This window comes from Diabrotica undecimpunctata, chromosome 2 (genome assembly GCF_040954645.1).
Source record: "Diabrotica undecimpunctata isolate CICGRU chromosome 2, icDiaUnde3, whole genome shotgun sequence".
Lineage (NCBI taxonomy): Eukaryota > Metazoa > Arthropoda > Insecta > Coleoptera > Chrysomelidae > Diabrotica > Diabrotica undecimpunctata.
In genome coordinates, this window is record NC_092804.1 from 89,062,771 (window position 1) to 89,081,605 (window position 18,835).

General features: G+C 30.0%; 1 protein-coding gene and 2 long non-coding RNA genes across 3 annotated transcripts; 1 reads left to right on the forward strand and 2 right to left on the reverse strand.

The window, feature by feature from the left end:
• Positions 1-979: 979 nt before the first annotated feature.
• On the reverse strand, positions 980-1,552 carry LOC140433780 (uncharacterized). The gene has a single exon (XM_072521756.1). It carries the CDS (start codon positions 1,550-1,552, stop codon positions 980-982), a length of 573 nt encoding a protein of 190 aa, XP_072377857.1.
• Positions 1,553-8,843: 7,291 nt separating this feature from the next.
• On the reverse strand, positions 8,844-10,037 carry LOC140433371 (uncharacterized). The gene is made up of 2 exons (XR_011949939.1): positions 9,811-10,037; positions 8,844-9,564 (listed from the first exon to the last, which is right to left on the reverse strand). It is a non-coding gene; the product is annotated as an uncharacterized lncRNA (long non-coding RNA).
• Positions 10,038-11,236: 1,199 nt separating this feature from the next.
• LOC140433372 (uncharacterized) lies at positions 11,237-12,156 on the forward strand. Its single transcript, XR_011949940.1, has 2 exons — positions 11,237-11,662; positions 11,723-12,156. It is a non-coding gene; the product is annotated as an uncharacterized lncRNA (long non-coding RNA).
• Positions 12,157-18,835: the final 6,679 nt, after the last annotated feature.

The following is an 18,835-nucleotide window of genomic DNA, read 5'->3' on the forward strand; positions in this document are numbered from 1 at the left end:
ATACCATTGATCTTAACCCTTAACTTGGCGCGCACATAAACGCTGTAAGAAAAATGTTTTTGCTTACTGAATATCATTTTTACAGCGCTCCATTTTCAAAGTCGATTACATTTTTGTGTTTTATTTTAAATTTTTTTTATTGACATTGTATCTCATAAGATACACTACTAGGCGCACCGTACATTACAATGTACCTCGCAAGACACATTCCCAGGAATACTATAAAAATAAGTACTGATGACCAATAGATACATTGCCAGGTTATTAGAAAAATACCTGTATGAAAAAACTACAAAGATGATCAAACATTTATTTTTACAGCTTAAATTCAAAACTTCAATTAAAACTTGGAACACTTAAAAATAAAAGTAAAAAGTAATAATTATAAGTTGTTAAAAAATTAAAAAAATTGGTTATGAAAATCATAAAAACAATTACGGGATTCGACTAAAGATAATCTCGCTCTACATTTTGTACAACTCATAGTTGTTTGTCCTTTGCAACAATTTCCTCATCGTCCTTTGGTTGTAAAAGTTAAAAAGTGTCCGAAAAGATCTTTTCTAACATCTTCTCCAGGTATATTCTGGACGTGACTACGAACCTTCTTTTTAAGTGTATTAATTCCGTCGGATCTCCTTTTCCTATTTTTCAATAGAAGGGAATCAACAAGTAATATTCTAAATTACTTTAGACCCATACCATTTTCTTCGTCCTCCAGTAAATTATTATCTCTGCGATATAAAAGCCAAGCGTTGTTGACACATATATCCAGTATTTGGGAAAAAATTGAAAGGTACCACATGTGGCTTTTAAAAGATGTTCGATAAAGCGCAACTAGCATATCTGCCAAATCTACTGCACACATGAACGGCCTTTCAAACCACTTTACAATGCAAGTTCTTTTTTCGTTATCCACTTTCTGCTGAAAAGATCCTCTTCTCTTTTTTTTTTTTTTTTTAATTCCGCATCTGTTTGAAAATCACAACCTTGTAGACGATCTGCTCTCAATGTTCCAAGATTCCTTTTTTGTGTGTCTTAAGTAGTGTACTAAACTAGGGGAACAGAAAAAATTATCAAAATAAACCATGCAACATTTAGGGCTTTTTATTGTTTGGCAGAGAGCTAATACCGTCTTGGCGCAAAAACCAAAAGATTCCTTGTCATCAGTGAAATATCCATCTCTAAATGTATCATCCCCTTCGTAAGGTAAAAAATCGTATACTATTCCAGATACACCGCATCTGACGAATAATTCAAAACCCCATTTCTTAGGCTTTTTTGGCATATATTGCCTTCTACAACCGGCTTTTTTACCCTTGTAGGCTACCATCATCTCATCTACCGACATTTTCTTTTCTTCTTCTATTTTCAGACAATTTTTTCTGATCATTTCCATAACCGGCCTAATTTTGAAGTATCTGTCATTATTTTTTTCTTCATTATTAGTAAAATGTAAGTTTCTTCTTAGCTGTTGGTACAGTTTTAACTGCATAATATTTGCTATTTTGTCATATCTCAAGTTTCGACTCCAGTAGTCCGTATAAGCTGGCATTTGTGTTATGCCCATAAGTAATTCGATGGCAATAAAATCTTTAATTTCATCTACATTTGTTTCTAATTACACCTGGTTTAACTATAGAGAGTACTATTAGTTACTGTTGTTAACATTTCTAAAATATCTTTATCCATAAATTTACCAAAATATTCTACCGGAGTAGCAATTTTTCCCGGCATTGTAAAATTCTCAGAAAGCGACTCTACTGGATAATCAAAGCTTCGGACCAATCAAAGTTGTACGTTTTTATTTTTTTCGGTCTAATACATGTCTAATACTCTTCTTAGGTTTCTTGCTTCTGTCTGGGCTTCTTTGTTTAGATGTTAAGTTCAATGAAACGTTGCTTTGACATGTACTTACATTCGCTACTTCTTTAGAGGCACATGTTTCTTCTTCGTTTACTGACTGTATTCCTTTTTCTTTTCGATAACTGCATTTAGTTCTTCACTATCTAACTGGAGATCAGATAAAACATCAAATTTACTCATTATCTCTTCAGAACTTTTAACGGTAACAAGGTCGACATTTACCTTCTTAACTGGAATTGAAGAGTCTTCCAATTCCTTCCCTATGTCAGAATCAATCTATTTTTGTGGAATTAAAATATTACTACTACTACTATCTTCATCGTCACTGTCTTCAAGAATAGTATTTTCTAAAATTGTGAACATTTTTTTTTTGTTGTCTTGGGTCTACAAGTTGGGAATGTTGGAATCTAATATCGAACTATACCTACTGGTATAGAACAGCTATAACTAACAGAATTCTTACATTGTTAAGGATTTTTGAATTATGAAACTTGTAGGTATATTAATTAAATAAGTATACATTATGCTTTGGTGTAGTGTGCATAATACTGTAGTTTTCTAAGAATTAAATTAATATGAATAGCTTCCAATGATATTCAAATATCCAAACATAATATGTTTCTTCGTCTAAAAATAATTTCCAATTCATTATTAAATGCTGCAGTAGTACTGTATTAACATGAATGTTTAATATGGAATCAAGACTCAATGCAGTGACAAATCTGATTATAAACTTCTGTTTGTTATACATTGTTTGCTCCACGAACAAAGTTATTTTTCTAGGTTTAAATTCTTGACATTTAAGGTGCTGTAAATCACTTTCTACTTTATTAATAGAATTTATTTTACTATTTATTTATTCTACTATTAGACTTTCTAAACTTGACTTACAAGCTCCATATTCCGCCTAGAAAAACCTTTTAATATGTTTAAAACGTGTGCTAAATTTTATTAAGATCGGTCAAATAGGTTTTGCATAATAATTTTGCAACCCAGCCTACTGAAAAAAAATCGCAAATTTTCAAATTTATAGTAGGCCCTAAATAAGGCTCTCAGATAGTTGCATATTTTTTTACATATAAAGGAAGGCTCAAACTTTCAAACGCTTTTTGTAAAATTCAAATCGATTCACTAGGAGAGCCTATAGAATTTTTTAAAGTTTTAAACATTTTTTATATATATTAGGCTTATAAACAAATTGAATAACTTTACTACTACTACTTGTCGGTTTATAACGTTCTCCGCCGTTTTCCGACTTCCAATCGCCACTTAGACCGGTTGTTCCATAGATCTTCTTCTATGGCCCTCTCTCTCAGTTCTTTATTTATTCCTTCGCTTCAACTTTTTCTCGGTCTACCTCGTTTTCTCTTTCCTTCTGGTTGCCACTTTAGTATTTCTTTTGGCATTCGTTGTTCGTCCATTCTTTGTAAGTGTCCGAACCAGATAAGTTGTTTTGTTGTTAGGTCATCTGTGATTGTTCGTTTGATTCCCATTATTTCTCTAATGCGTTCGTTGGTAATCCTTTCTCTTCTAGATCTTCCTGCGGCTCTTCTCCAAAAATCCATTTCCGTCGCTTTCAGCGTTGACAGTGTTCTTTCTTTCAGTGGCCATACCTCACAGCTGTATAAAGTGAAGTTCAATTGTATTCAATTGTATTCACAATTGAATAACTTTACGAGCTTTAAACATATCAATTTCAAAATTTATACACTTAAAGAACATTAAAAGACGCTTCTTTAAAAAAAAAAGATACATTCGGCTTACTAGTTGCCGAGATATTGAAGGTCAAAGTTGGCATACATTTGCCGTGTAACCATAAGTGATAGAGGGCTCGTTTTTAAACAAATACCCTCGTCTTGTCAAGTACTTTTTATATGAAAAGTTTTACGTAATGCGCTTCATGGCAACATCCATAAAAAAGACAAATAAAAAACCGTTTTCGCGTAAAATGTCGTTCGGAATGCATGAGAGGTGGTGGTGGGGGACCAGGTGGTGGAATATCTCGGCAACCAGAAAGCCGAATGTATCTTTTTTTTTTAAAGAAGCGTCTTTTAATGTTCTTTAAGTGTAAAAATTTTGAAATTGATATGTTTAAAGCTCGTAAAGTTATTCAATTTGTTTATAAGCCTAAAAAATGTTTAAAACTTTAAAAAATTTTCTAGGCTCCCCTAGTGAACCGATTTGAATTTTACAAAAAGCGTTTGAAAGTTTGAGCCTTCCTTTATATGTAAAAAAATATGCAACTATCTGAGAGCCTTATTTAGGGCCTACTATAAATTTGAAAATTAGCGATTTTTTTCCAGTAGGCTGGATTGCAAAATTATTATGCAAAACCTATCCGACCGATCTTAACAAAATTTAGCACACGTCTTAAACATATTAAAAAATTTTTCTAGGCGGAATATGGAGCTTGTAAGTCAAGCTTAGAAAGTCGAAAACATTTAAAGGATTAACTTCAATTTTTTGTACTTTTTTTCCAATTATTGCTATTTTTTCAACAATAAACATTAAATTTTCAATTTCTAGCTAACGAAATATTGTGTAAAATTGAATAACGAAACTTTTAATTTCTTATAATTTTTTCTCTAGGATCCATATTTTCCGAATTATAAACGAAAATAGGAGCAAAAAATGAGAAATTTTCAATTGTTTTCAGATTTTGTTAAATAAAAAATTAAGCACAGGGTTTGCGACTGGCGCATATCGTGATTATCGATATGGGGCACATCCTGAAGGGATTCCAGCAAAAATATAGCTTCCTATGGAAAATGTCCATTATGGTCTGAATTTCTACAGATCCCGCCTAGTCTAATAACCGACTTACATGTTGTATCGAAAGCACTTTCTATATAAAAAATTACTGCAATTACGTCTTGCTTGGAGGCCATAGCATTTGCTATATCTGTTTGTAGAATCACTAAATTATCAGTGGTGCTTCTATTAGGTCTAAAACCTGATTGAGCAAGGTTAAGGATATTGTTTTTTTTCTAGATACCAGATTAATCGCTTACTGATCATTTTTTCCAATAATTTGCAAAGGGTACATGTTAGGGAGATTGGCCTAAACGAGTTTGGAGAGTTGGGAAGAGAGCTGCTTTTTTTGATAGGAAATATAATGGATTCCCTCCATTTGGAAGGAAATTCTTGTCGGGACCAGATTAGGTTGTACAACTCAAGCAATTTGTTTATGGTTTCTTCATGGAGATATTTGAGGAAAATTAAGGGAATGTCATCAGGGCCAGCAGCTGAGTTTTTTGTAGTGGATAGGGCTAGAGTCAATTCTTGTTTAGAAAAGGGTAGGTTTATTGGGTTGGAAATATCGTTAGGTTTACCACTTGCGATGTTAAAAGAGTGTAAAGGAGATTTATTTTGGTTTAGCGTTTTGGATTGAAAGTGATGCGCAAAGATCTTGGCAATACTTTGACTTTGAGTCACTATTTTGTTGTCATGGATTAAGGCGGGGATTTTGTATGGATATATATATATATATATATATATATATATATATATATATATATATATATATATATATATATATAGATATATTAACAATTTGCAACTATAATAGAAAACGGTCCAGTCTATTTTCAAATGTGTTGTTGGTAGAAGGGGCCGAGACAATGTTATCAGTTATCAGGTTATTCCAGCTCTCGAAAACTCTATTTGGTAGAAAGTTCTATCTTGATCTTGTAGAGAAGTAGCAAGCAAGCAATTTAATTAAACCCAGCCTGTGAGAAATGTTCACCCCTAAGAATTACGTTAGGGTGTGACAATTCATTGGAGCAAGGTGTAAAAACTCAAGTAAAAACAGGAGTCACTCCACCGCGCTCCAATGCTCCAGACCATCCCTTTCCCCCCTATAGCACTCTGATGCGCGATAGAGGTACAAGTGGAGGTCCTGGGTAATAGAACCCCAACATGGTTTCCTAACCGAATTCAAAATTCAGGACAGCGCATTGTCGCTATATTCCTGTTATCTTAATGTGGCTTATCCGCGAACTAAAATTGCTTACTTGGGCCTCAAGTCTCCCCGCTGAGCTAGGCTCAGTTCGGCGACTTGGTGCTCAAGGGGTTGGGCCCTACGTACCCGGGTTTTTAATGGTTTTTGTTAATATTTTTTTGTGGCTTGCGCCGGTTTTTGTTAGTAGTTTTTTATTTTTTTGGTGGTCGAAGCCGTTTTTTGTGTTTTTTGAATTTTTTTTGTAGGATGCCTGAAACATAAAATCAGAATTAGTGCATATTAATATAATAAATTATCTACTTAAAATTTTCCAACAAAGTTTTGTCTCGAGCCAATTCAGGATAGCACGTTGGTCCAGCGTATTCCAAAATCGGTTCTTCCATATGAAGAAATGCCTAGTACATCAACTGAATCTACTTCACATACATATGAATATTGATGTTACACCAAGAAAACGGAAGTTACAGTTGTTCCACTTTATCTTTGCACAAATGTCGTGATTCATTTGTAAACAAGTTAAATCAAAACATTAAGTGAAACGTACCTCGATATGTAATATCATTAATATGTACTGCCAGTTTGTAGGATAGAAAATATTAGTTGTCTCATTAGCGTAAAAAATAAATACTTACCGGAAGCAATCAAATTAAGAGAGCAACAATTAGTCGTTCTAATAATTATGCTTGAGAATGAAAATTACAATGACATCTACAAAGACTAAAAGTTTAAATAATATGAAAAACCAAATAAACAATAAATGCAAATAAACAGAAAATGATAAACGTCTAAATTGTAAATTCATAGTAAACAAGGTATCAAAGACATGCCGTGTTGTTTATCCTTTTTTAACTTATTGTGGTTTCTATGGACAAGCTTAATTTTGCGATACTAGTTTCTGTGAGTAAAAAAGAGACCTAGTATGAAAAGTAATTCGTGAATAATTTCATGCATGTGCAAAGGTACAATGAAAGAACTATAATGGTAAAATTTAATCGCAGCAGATTAATCATTAGCCAAAGAAGATTGTCCTTGATATCAAAAAAACTACTTCGAAGAGAGAAAAAGGTTAGTCAGGAAAAAGATTGTTTCGGAACTTAAGAAACATAATTATTCAGAGGAAGCAATTCTGGATATTATTTCAAAAATAGGTGGACCAGAAGAAATGTTTTTAAGGCAAGATAGAAAATTAAAAATCAATCACTACCTCTACAATATTCAGAGCAACTTAAAGTATTTGCTTTGACCCTTCATTATTATTTACCTGCTGCATATAATTATGTACGAAAAGTTTTTCAAACTTGCTTGTTGCACCCAAGCAGATGTTGCACATTGAGAAGATGGTATCAAAGTATTGATGGTGAGCCTGGCTTTACTGCGGAGTCTTTTAGAGCTTTGGAAACAAAATAATGGTTAGAACCTGGTAAATTATACAGTTTAATTACAGATTAAATGTCTATCCGACAACATGAGGAATGGGTTGCTGAACAAGACAAATGCTACAAAAAGAAACTACAGGAGAGAAAAAAAAAAGGTTTAGTCCAATAGTGTCTACAGAAATGGCATACCATTGGCATAAAGGTAGTGCATATAACTTGTGAGTGATGGCCCCCCAGTAAATTTCACAATGACAGTTCGTCTTGGCTGTAATCTAGACCATACAAATTTAAAAACAAGCTTTAAGAATCCTTCATGTTTTGATGATGTACTGTTTTTGGATCCTTGCCATAATATGTTAAAATTAGTTCGTAATTCCTTTGGAGGAATGGGTATCATGTTCGATGATAACAATAAAGTTATATTGTGGAACTGCCTGAAAGAGTTTCACAATTTGCAAGAAAAAGAATCATTTCATCTTGCTAATAAATTAAGATCTCAGTATATAGCTTTTTATAAACAAAAAATGAAAGTTCGTCTTGGTATCACAGTTATTTCACAAAAGCGTTGCATCTGCTTTGGTCTTTTGTTCAGAGGAACTGCAGTTATAGCAATTGAAGGGAGTTGAAGCCTCAGCTAGATTTGTTATTATAATGAACAATTTATTTGATGTCCCTAATTCTAGAAATGTGTTGCAGTTTAGTTCTAAGAAACCACTATCTATGTAAAATTATTCAGAAATAAGTAGTTTTCTACGGTCCACTGATAAATACCTTGGTACGTTAAAGACTAATGTTGTTAAACAGTCTTTTGTTAGGCACTCTTCGCCACACATAATTTTGAAGTCTTAAAGTATGCATAAAAATTACATCTTTTATACAAATCATTATTAACTTCTGGCATATCAACTTTTTTACCATTATATAAGTTCTCCCAGGATCATATAGAACTATTTATTTGGAAGTATTAGATCACAAGGGGGTTATAATAATAACACAACAGCTCGCCAGTTCATTTCGGCTTACAAAAAATTATGGGTTCATGTTGAACTGATTGACAGGTTTAGAAACAATTGCATACCATTAGAAAAAGTGTCCATTTTAAAATGTGATCCCATTGTGCAAAAAAATAAATCTTCAGAGATTTTAGAATCTTATCGTAACATCCAGCTTTCAATGAAGTAGACATTTAGATTGCATATATAGCAGGTCATGTTGTTGACGAATTGAAAACAAAAATATTATTTGCCGAATGTTTGAATGCATTAATTAATACAACAAAATATTGTTACGAATTAAATAAGGGAAAGCTAAGGAAAAGCCTGAGATGGTGAAGCCAATATTAGAAATTATGTAAGATTTATGGTTAAATAAACAGGGAATGTAACCAATACTAAAGAAAATATAAAATTTACTTGAAGTACTACCATAGAATAGGCTTAGCTCAAGAGAATGAGAGTAGTGCTCAGAGAGGAGCTTGGCATGTTTGCTTGCCTGTAGTAACCTAAGATAGTTAGATCAATCCTAAGATGATCTTGAGATGGGCGCCAGGGTGAATTTTGAATATCACACCAATTTGGGGTATCTATAGTTAGACACTAACTGAAAAATAAAAGATTATGGGAAAAAAAAATAAAAATCTAAAATGCTCTATACACTATATTATAAACCTAATGTACTATCCCAACCCTATATTTATATGCATTAAACAATTACTCAAATATATCCCCCAAAATATATTTACAAAGAACAGTTACCTAAAACTAGAACCAAAAATATAAATATATACAAAAAAGAACAATTGATCTAATTAAAATATTACAGAAAAATAAAATAATTATACCAGTTTAAAAACTATGACAAGGCAGTATGAAAAGGCAGTTTAAAAGTATGACAATAGTCAGTTAAGCAATTGGAACAATACTACATCAATTTGATATTATGAAGGTACATACAACTGACCATAAAATTGGATTATATATCCTGACAACTTATTATAAGTGTTATATAAAATATTAATAAATAAACAAATTCAAAGTAAATAGGGAATAAAATTAAGACAAGTAAAAGGATTCAGCAAGTTGAGGGTACTACCCAGGGATTGTGCACAAACCTGTTTTGGTAACCCACTTAGGCTGAAGGCCTAAGTATCCAAGATATATATGTATTATTATAAAATATTGAAATTTAAATTACTAATAGATCTAAAAAAAAAAAGGAAAACAAATATGTCCTTAGTAGCAATCTTCTGTCTAATGTCCAGGTAGTGGATGGGCTCCAAGATCAGCTACTGTCTATGTTCTTGTAACTGCTTTTAAGGTCTAGCAGACCAACCAGAAATTAAAACTAAAATTCTTCCTACGCGGGCTACAAGAGAACAAAAAAGAAACTTTTTATTCTATGTTCTTGTACTTCATATAGTTTTTGTTCTAGTAACAAAAACTAGAATATATTTGTCATTAAGTGACCCTGGCTCAAATATTTAGTGTTACTACACTGGAATATATTATATTATGTGTATAAAAAAAATGAGAATGATTGTTGGATATTTTTAATGAGAAAGTTTAAATGATTTAGGACTCGTAAATTTACATGTAAATTGTGGTAACTCACCAGAATCTTTTGGAAGTTTTATTTTTCATAAAATAAAATAACTTCGACTTCACATAAACTAAATAACTTCTTGTAACTAAAAACTCATTCCATTCCCCAAAAAAAAATAACAAAATAACTTAACTCTCTTCCTTCATAAGATCCTGCCCGCGGCAATTAAACTCCACAACCTCTCTTTAGGAAGTTCTGTTCCAAAATGGACAGAATTCTCTTCAAAGAAAGTTAGGTTTCTTCTTCTCCAATGACAAGGGAATCGATTATATTATCAATCAATATATCGATGTTCGAGTCATCAAAATAAATATAAGAGATAGTATTGTGGGTTGCATATTCCAACGGCGGCAAATTAGTAGTTAATGTAGGGATTCGGTTTGCTAAAGTTAAAAATGTTAGATTATTAACGATCGTATCGTTACAATATGTATACTTTTTTTCCTTTATAAATAAAAAAAATAAAGGTAGCTTGGAACATACAGTCCATCTAATTTAGATAACGATTTACGTCATTATATACGTCAGAGATTGAAGTTGACATAGTTGCCAAAGTATAAAAAAATACTGAATCCATTTTAAATCAAATAGGTCACATAATTATTAATATACTCTTTACAACGACTATTTAAATTCTTACATGACATTTTTGAAATAAAACACACTAATTTTGTTCTAAAAAGAACAGATTTTATTAAATATGTAAAAATATAAAACAAGAGGTATTCACTTTAAAATTTAAAATAATAAAGTACAAAAAGTGTCAACACCGCAACTGTCAAATAAGTGTTACCAATTTATGCCAAAATTTTACCTTCGTTCAATTACAGTTACAGTGTGTTCCGAACAAATGTTCTTGATAAAAACGCTTTATAATGCATTTATACAAATTAAATGAAACATATTATTGTGTATTTCTTTAAGTTAACATTAATAGAAATTTTTAAATATTAGTTCTACGCGTATATAATAAAATATGTCTAGTGGCTGTAATGCCAGTGTACTCGGTAAAGTGATTCTAAAAAAGAACACACCTACACCCTAAATATTTCATGTTGATATCATGTGACGTCACAGGCTATGACGCCGATGACGTACATCGTTAACTAAATTAGATGAAGTTGTATATGTATTCAACATTTGTATAAAATCTGAAAAAATTTAAAAAAATAAAATAATAGATTCAAATTGTAAATATATTTCAACTGAAGTAACTGTTGTTAAGAGCTTATGTGTAAAATATTGAGCCAATGCTTTTTAAATGCATTCATTTTTTTTAAACCTGAAAAAACTAATAAATATTTTTGAAAAATTTAAACACATAATGAAAGATTACATTATTACCGAGGGTGGAAAGTCCCTTAAAATAAATAAAAACAAATTATTTAGTGTCCACTAAATAATACCACTTTATTAATAAGAGGTCTCATACTAAGGCCCATATTTATAGTCGGTACTCAAGTATCGGTCGATGCTTGAGGTCGACCTTGAGTCGTTTTTGTGTTTTATAAACGAATCTCAAGTACGAAATCGGGCTTGAGTACACAAAAATGACAGCTCGTGCTCAAGCATCGGATCGACCTGCCTTGAGCACGGGATCCTAACCTAACTTGTTTGTTTATTTTTATATTTTTTTCAATTCGTTTCCAATACAATATTTTTTTTTGTTTTTTGCGATGATTTATGGATATTGTTGTTCAACATCCAGGATAAAGTCATGGCAGCTTAATATTTGATCAAAGTTGATAAGAGTTAAAATGGAAACAGGACAAATTCCAGTATTATTAATAGGTGAATTATTATGAATAGTGAATATGCATGCAGCACAGGCACTATCCACTTACTCCAGTATTAAAGCAAGGTATTTATTGATAATAGGCTAAACAAAAAAATAGGTTATTTGATAGAGATATATTTTTAGCTAATGATCAACAAAATAGATATAATAGTGCACACATGTAAGAAATGTTACCAAAAGGCTATTTAGAACCTGGAAAATATGGTTTCCCTGTCTGCAATGAGGCCTACAAATGAAATTAAATACATATCTTGCAATAATAAGTGCTACAGTAGTACTCTGCAATATATCTTTACAGGAAAATATTGATAGTGATGATGATTTTCTAGAAAATACTGATGTGCCAGTAAATAGAAATGTTAATGATGTGGAACAAGGTTTAAATTTTAGGAGACTTTTATTCAACAATGTTATGCATGAGAATGTGAATATATTATTGAATACTTATATTATGTTAAATGTAATTCTTTTTTATTTTATTTGTCAAAATGTATTTTTTATATGTAATTTAAAATAAATGAGAGTTATACTATACTCAAGTATATCTTTTAAGCAAGTATATCTTTATTGATTTCAAGTTGTCTCCCTCCTTTTAAATAAGTGTTTATTCCTTTCATAAAACCTTTCCTTATCAAATTTAAAATTAATTACACATTTAAAATATTAATATTCTTTATTTAAAAATATATTTATAAACCTTCACGATAAGTAAATTTGAAAGTAACAATTTATAAAACTAAAAAATGGAATATCATGCTTGTTAAATATAAAATAATATAATAATCGCTTTACAACCACCATAGTATACATTAAATAAAATGACCAAAAAATATACACACAACTAGTATTTACATTTAGAATTTTTAACAGTTTTCAATATAATACATACATTAAGTACAAAATAAGAATAGTTATATATAAATGATTGTTTTAAAAATCCATAACTATGGATTACTATTAACCTTTGGAATAATTCAAACCTTTTTTTGGCAAATGTTTTTTATTTGCAATTATAATAGCCATTACTTCATTGGTACCTAGTAGTGTTTATTATTATTACATATTGCCATAAGTACATTTAAGATTACTTACCATTTGAAGAACATTGACATTCTCTAGGAACAACAGGTGTCATATTACAAGTATTACTTGAAATTATTATTAAATGTACAGGTAAGATTTATCAAAATGCCTCAGATTTATAACTGCCTCAGGCTGGCAGTTATATAATAGGCTGTATTTGTACTCACAACCCTTATTTTTTCATTAAGGAAGCACCGTCTATCCTTTTATTCCCTACAGTATTATTTTCTTTACCAGCTGGATTATAAACACCTTTCCTTTTGTTGAATAAACTGCATATTTAGTACAATTTCCGCTCATCTAAAAATGCACATATCTGAAATTTATTCCCTCGAATGCATATTTTTTATAATATATTACATATCTTAAAATAATTTATTAAAAATTAATTTTTTTTAATACACAACATGCCTCTTCTTCAATAAAGTTAAATTTGGCGCTAAAAATCGTTTAGTGACAATGATAATAATTGACAGAATCTTCTTTTTGTTGGATGTTACCAATCAAATTTACTTAAAATCCCTAATTTTCGTGCTTGAGATCAATCTTGTACGAGAATACCCGAAGTATCGTTTATAGAACACAACAAATACTTGAGCATGACTTTGACGTAAGTTCGACTTGGCGGAGCACGTGCTCAAGCACGAGCTTGAGTACCGACTATAAATACGGGGCTAAGAGATTTGTCAGTCTTACTCTTGCACATATAGAACATCCTAATATCAATATAGCGGCTTCTAAAATAGGTGCTTCTAATTTTGCAAGAAGATCCAATGTTTCCTCTTGAACCAACCTTGTTTTCTTGAGCTTCTCAATTACATTCTTCATGTTGGCTACTTGTTTCTCACATCTTTGTAGTTTTCGACAAACATTTCTTAACCTTCTTTTTAGTCCACTAGTTACTTTCTGTGAATGAACCAAGTCTTTATAAATCTTCCGTTTCCTAGGAGTTGTTAAACAGTTAAATAAATATCATTTCAGAGTTAACTCACAAGATGTACTAGGAATATCTTGTGATGTTTGTGGCGTTTGAACATTAATTATATTTGACAATACTCTTATTTTAGAATTATCTTGGATATGTAGCACCTGTATGAAAAAAAAAAAGAGTAAATATCACAATATCAAAGATATAATAATAATAATATATATATATATATATATATATATATATATATATATATATATATATATATATATATATATATATATATATATTATCGCGGTTCTCAAAGAATTAGCTTGTAAGTACTTTTTTAAATTATCTTTATTATAACTATTATGAAACACATATATATATCTAACCTAGCCAATGTAAATTTAAAATAAACTATCTTTAAATTGATACTCTTATAAAACTAATTAAATTCTATAGACAATCTAAAATTTAAACAAAACTATCTTCAAAATTGAAATTGTTATGACACTAACTAAATTATATTAACAAAATTTTGTACCTTTCTTTCACTGAATGCCTAAATGAACTGTTTTCCACTATATAGATTCTAATCACCACTGAATGTCTTCGTACTTCAGTTATCCTTGTTTTTTTTTTTGTGAAATTACTTTTTCCAATTATCAGCTTCTACCAATTTAAGATATAGTTTTCTTCACCAGCATTTATACACCACCAACCAAACCAGCAAACAGCATTTATATTTATTCTTCTTTTCAATATACCAATATCCACTTATTATAAGTTGATTTATACTAATCTCCAACCATAATATAATTTAATTTCTTCCAATATACCTTTTTTAATCTTCAATAATTATTTGTGTATAATTATAAATGTGCATTAAATTATATGCATAATTTTTAATCTTCATTTAACTCACTATATTAAACAATTGGACTATCTCCAACTAACTTTCATATTTCTTATAAAACTGCTTGACTGATTTACTAAAACTGTGAACAATTGACTTCACTAATTAATTGTGTCTATCTTCTACTAACTTTCATAATAAACTGCTTGACTTCTAACTAAAAACTTAAAAACTCTTCTGACTGCACTATCTAAAACTTTTCTGACTAAAAACTTTCAAAAACTGCCATCTTGAATCCAAATCACGGGTATTTATATCTTTTGGACATTCTAGAACCATCTCGTAAGAGATCATGTTCCAATTTGTTCTATTTCATACTTGTATGAATTTTCTGGAACAAACCATTTCGCCAACATGGCCATCTCCGGAGATCCAGAGAATTCCATTCTTTTCTATTAATAATTTTGTTTACATTTAGGCTTTTCAGATCAGAATATATAATTAAATTAGTAACTTAACATTCTAATTTAATAAAATACACATTTCAAACAATATATTATTATAACCCACTTTATATTCGTAAATATTCTTAAACGTCACTTCAGAGTATAAATATCTGTCAATCTCCGAGAGTATTTTTGGTTGCCTAAGCACATGGCTCACTTATATATATTTACAATATTAAAATACAACTTTTTATAATTATTATATGCTAATTTCTTAAAATGCCCTCACATAAATATATTTTTATAAAATTCTCTAGTATATAACTTATTTAAAATAATCAAATACTTTTTTATATCTAATATTATGTAGTATATAACTTATTAATTATTTTCTATAAACCCTAATTGTCACAATACCCCAAAAATAATATTTAAAATAAATAATTTACTTATTATTTTTTTAAATATTAATTTTCTCATACCTTATTAAATTTAATAAATCAAAATTTTTTTTTTATTTAAAATGTGTTAAATACATCCCTGTTCGCTGTCTATGTCAAAACAGAGAACAACGGATCACAGTTCGGCTATTCTATGGTCAAACTGTCATGTCAAATGGAGAGAATAAAATATAACCTTAATTACAATATAATCGATATGGTGTTCTGTTTGTTTATAGACAAAATCTAGGAATTATTTCCATTCAAAATAACTTCATCAATATAAATTGGTAAGTTTTTCCACTTTATTATATTAGAAAGACATTTTTATAGCAATTATAGTATCAATTTTGTGTCTAACCCCAAATTATGATTTTTAGGGTACAAATTAATTTCCATATATACAAAATTCAACAAGTACGATGTCAAATTGATTCAAAATAATGAAATCTACCATCTACCATTTAACAAATCAAGTCTATTGAACAAAATGGACACATCAGTAAGTTATTAGTGTTATTATATTTGTGTTAAAGGTATAGAAATCATTATTCAATCTCTTCATGATATTGAAAAATGTCGTTGATATGAAATATGCCTCTTAGTCTGTTCTCTGCATCTATTAACACATAACTATTTAGTCCATTCTGATTTTCAATTGTATATGGACCTTCAAACATTGGTTGTAATTTCTTACAACGGTTTTCTTTAACATTACTTTTTCTAAGTGAACGAATTAACACTAGGTCTCCTTTTTGAAATGTGATTGGTTTTTTTATATTTCGATTTTGTCTTCTGATATATTTTTCAGCTTTCCTCCTAATTCGGTTATTCACTTTCTGCATTACTTGTTCTAACATATCCTGATTATATTCACTAATCCACTTTCTGTTTCCTATATGGCCAAACATTAAATATTCTGGTACTTCCTCTGTATTCAAATTATGTGTATTATTTAAAAAATACTCTACTTGTGGTATATGTTGCTGCCAAGTTTCGTGTTGATTTTGGCACAGTATCCTTAAATATTTTATAACTTCTTTAATATATCTTTCTGCAGGATTTGCCTGAGGATGTCTGATACTTGTAAAATGAATGTTGATTCCCTTTTTCTCACAAAATGTCCGAAATTTTTGGTTGTTAAAATATGTAGCATTATCTATTATGCAATTTCTAAATGGTCCTATTTCTTCGAAAAATTGATTAATATATAATTTTAATGTTTTAACATTTGTTCTAGAGCAGGGATATAGTTTAATAAATTTTGTATATAAATCAACTATCACTAGTATATGCTTTTTTCCTGTTGGACTGAGAACTAAATTTGAAATAAAATCCATGGAAACTGTATTTAGTTTTTCATATACAACATTAGATTTATATGTGTTCTGGTTTTTGAAATTCTTTTCTTTGTTTAGTTGACATATTGGGCATTGGGTAGTAATTTCTTTTGCTATACTTATGTCATTCTTTGCAAAATAATTGTCCCTAAATAGCATCCATAGCTTTCTTGAACCAATATGCATATAATCGTTATGTAAATTTTTCAATATTTTCTTTGCTAAAGTTCTAGTTATTACATATACTTCTATGCCATTTATTATTTTATAATATACTCCATCTTTCCTAAGGACTTTTTGTTTTTCACTCAAATTGATCTGATCTCTTATAATTTCTTCTTTAGAATATAATCCAGTACTTTCTACTAATTGATTTAATCCAACTTTTATTGTTCGCTGCCCTTTTTGTGGTGTATTTTCTAACCTTGATAAAGCATCTGCCACTATATTGGATTTTCCAGAAATGTATTTGATTTCAAAGCAGTATTCACTAAGTATTAGACTCCACCGATGTATTCTACTGTTTCCATATTTGTTATTTAATATAGACGTTAAAGCTTGGTGATCTGTTTCTATTGTAAATTCATTACCCAACAAATAAAATCTTAATTTTGTGACACAGTGTATTATACTTGCTAGTTCTAATTCTGAAACTGAGTACCCCTTTTCATGTGGCTTTGTAATTCTTGAAATGAATTGTATTGGGTATTCGACCCCATCATGTATTTGTAATAATACCCCTGATAATCTCTCTATTGATGCATCTGTTCTTAATATGAATGGCTGTGTGTAGTCAGGATAGTATATTTTCAAATTTGACAGAAAAATGTTTTTAATTTCTTGGAATGCTAGTTCTCTTCTCTGATCCCATCTCCATTTTACACCTTTTCTCAGTAGTTCAAGTAATGGAATTTCTTTTATACTTAGATCTGGTATCATCCTTTTATAATAATTAATTATTCCAATAAATCCTCTTAAAGTTCTTAAATTGTGTGGTGTTTTATATTCCTGAATGACTTGTGTCCGTTCTGGATCCATTTCGATTCCCTTAATGTTAAGTTTATAACCTAGATATATGACTTCTTTTTGAAAAAATGTACATTTTTCTTGATTTATTTTTAGTCCAACTTTGTCTAATCTATTTATTATAATTTTTAGGTGTTTCTCATGATCTTCAGCCGTTTTAGAAAAAATTAATATATCATCAATGTAGTGAATTACAAAATGTTCATATTGATCCAAAATATCATGAAGACATCTACATAGAGCACTGCAAGATGATTGAAGTCCAAATGGTACTAGTTTGAATTGATATACTACTCCATCTATCTGAAATCCTGTATACTGTCTACTTTTTCTTTCTAGAGGTATTAACCAGAAACTATGCTGTAAATCGATTTTAGTGAAAAATGACATTCCTGTAATTCTTCCTAATATTCCATCTATACTCATTGGTGCTTCAAATTGCTTTTCAGTAATCTTGTTAATATTCCTTGCATCCAAACATAACCTGATTTCACCTGATCTTTTTCGTACTACTACTATGGGGTTAATAAAACGTGTGTCTGCCTTCTCAATGATCCCATCTTCTAACATATTATTAATTGTTTTGTTTACTTCCTCTCTGTATTTATATGGTATTGGGTATGATTTTGTTTTAAAATCTTTTTCTTCTTTAACTTTTATACTATGGATATAATTTTTTTCAATTCTATTTTCTTTATTGACAAGTCCCTTGTGTTGCTGCAATATGGAAATGACTATTGATTTATATTCTTCAGGGCAATTTAAAACTTTCATCATATCTTCTTCTTTACAAATCACATTATTCTTCAATATGTACTCATTATTCCTTGCTTCCAATTTTACGCACTCCGCCTCGTAGGCATCCATCTGCTTAAAATTTCCATTCCTTAAATATTCACTACAATAATTATTCTTTACATTCTTTTGGGACATTTCCCTATCATCAAAATACATTTCTTCTTCATAAACATCATTATTTTCTTTTAATAATATCCTATCAACTCTTATTCCTTCTTCTACCTCATCTTTCTGCATAAATTTAATTATTTGCCCTTCCAAAGTTACCATTTTTTCTTCAAAATCTATCTTTACTTTCTTCTTTTCCAATTCATCATTTCCCATTAATATATCA

What these genes read in the sequence shown, in the direction of transcription:
- LOC140433780 (XM_072521756.1), bottom strand. Translation starts at nt 1,552, where the DNA reads ATGCCAGCTTATACGGACTACTGGAGTCGAAACTTGAGATATGACAAA.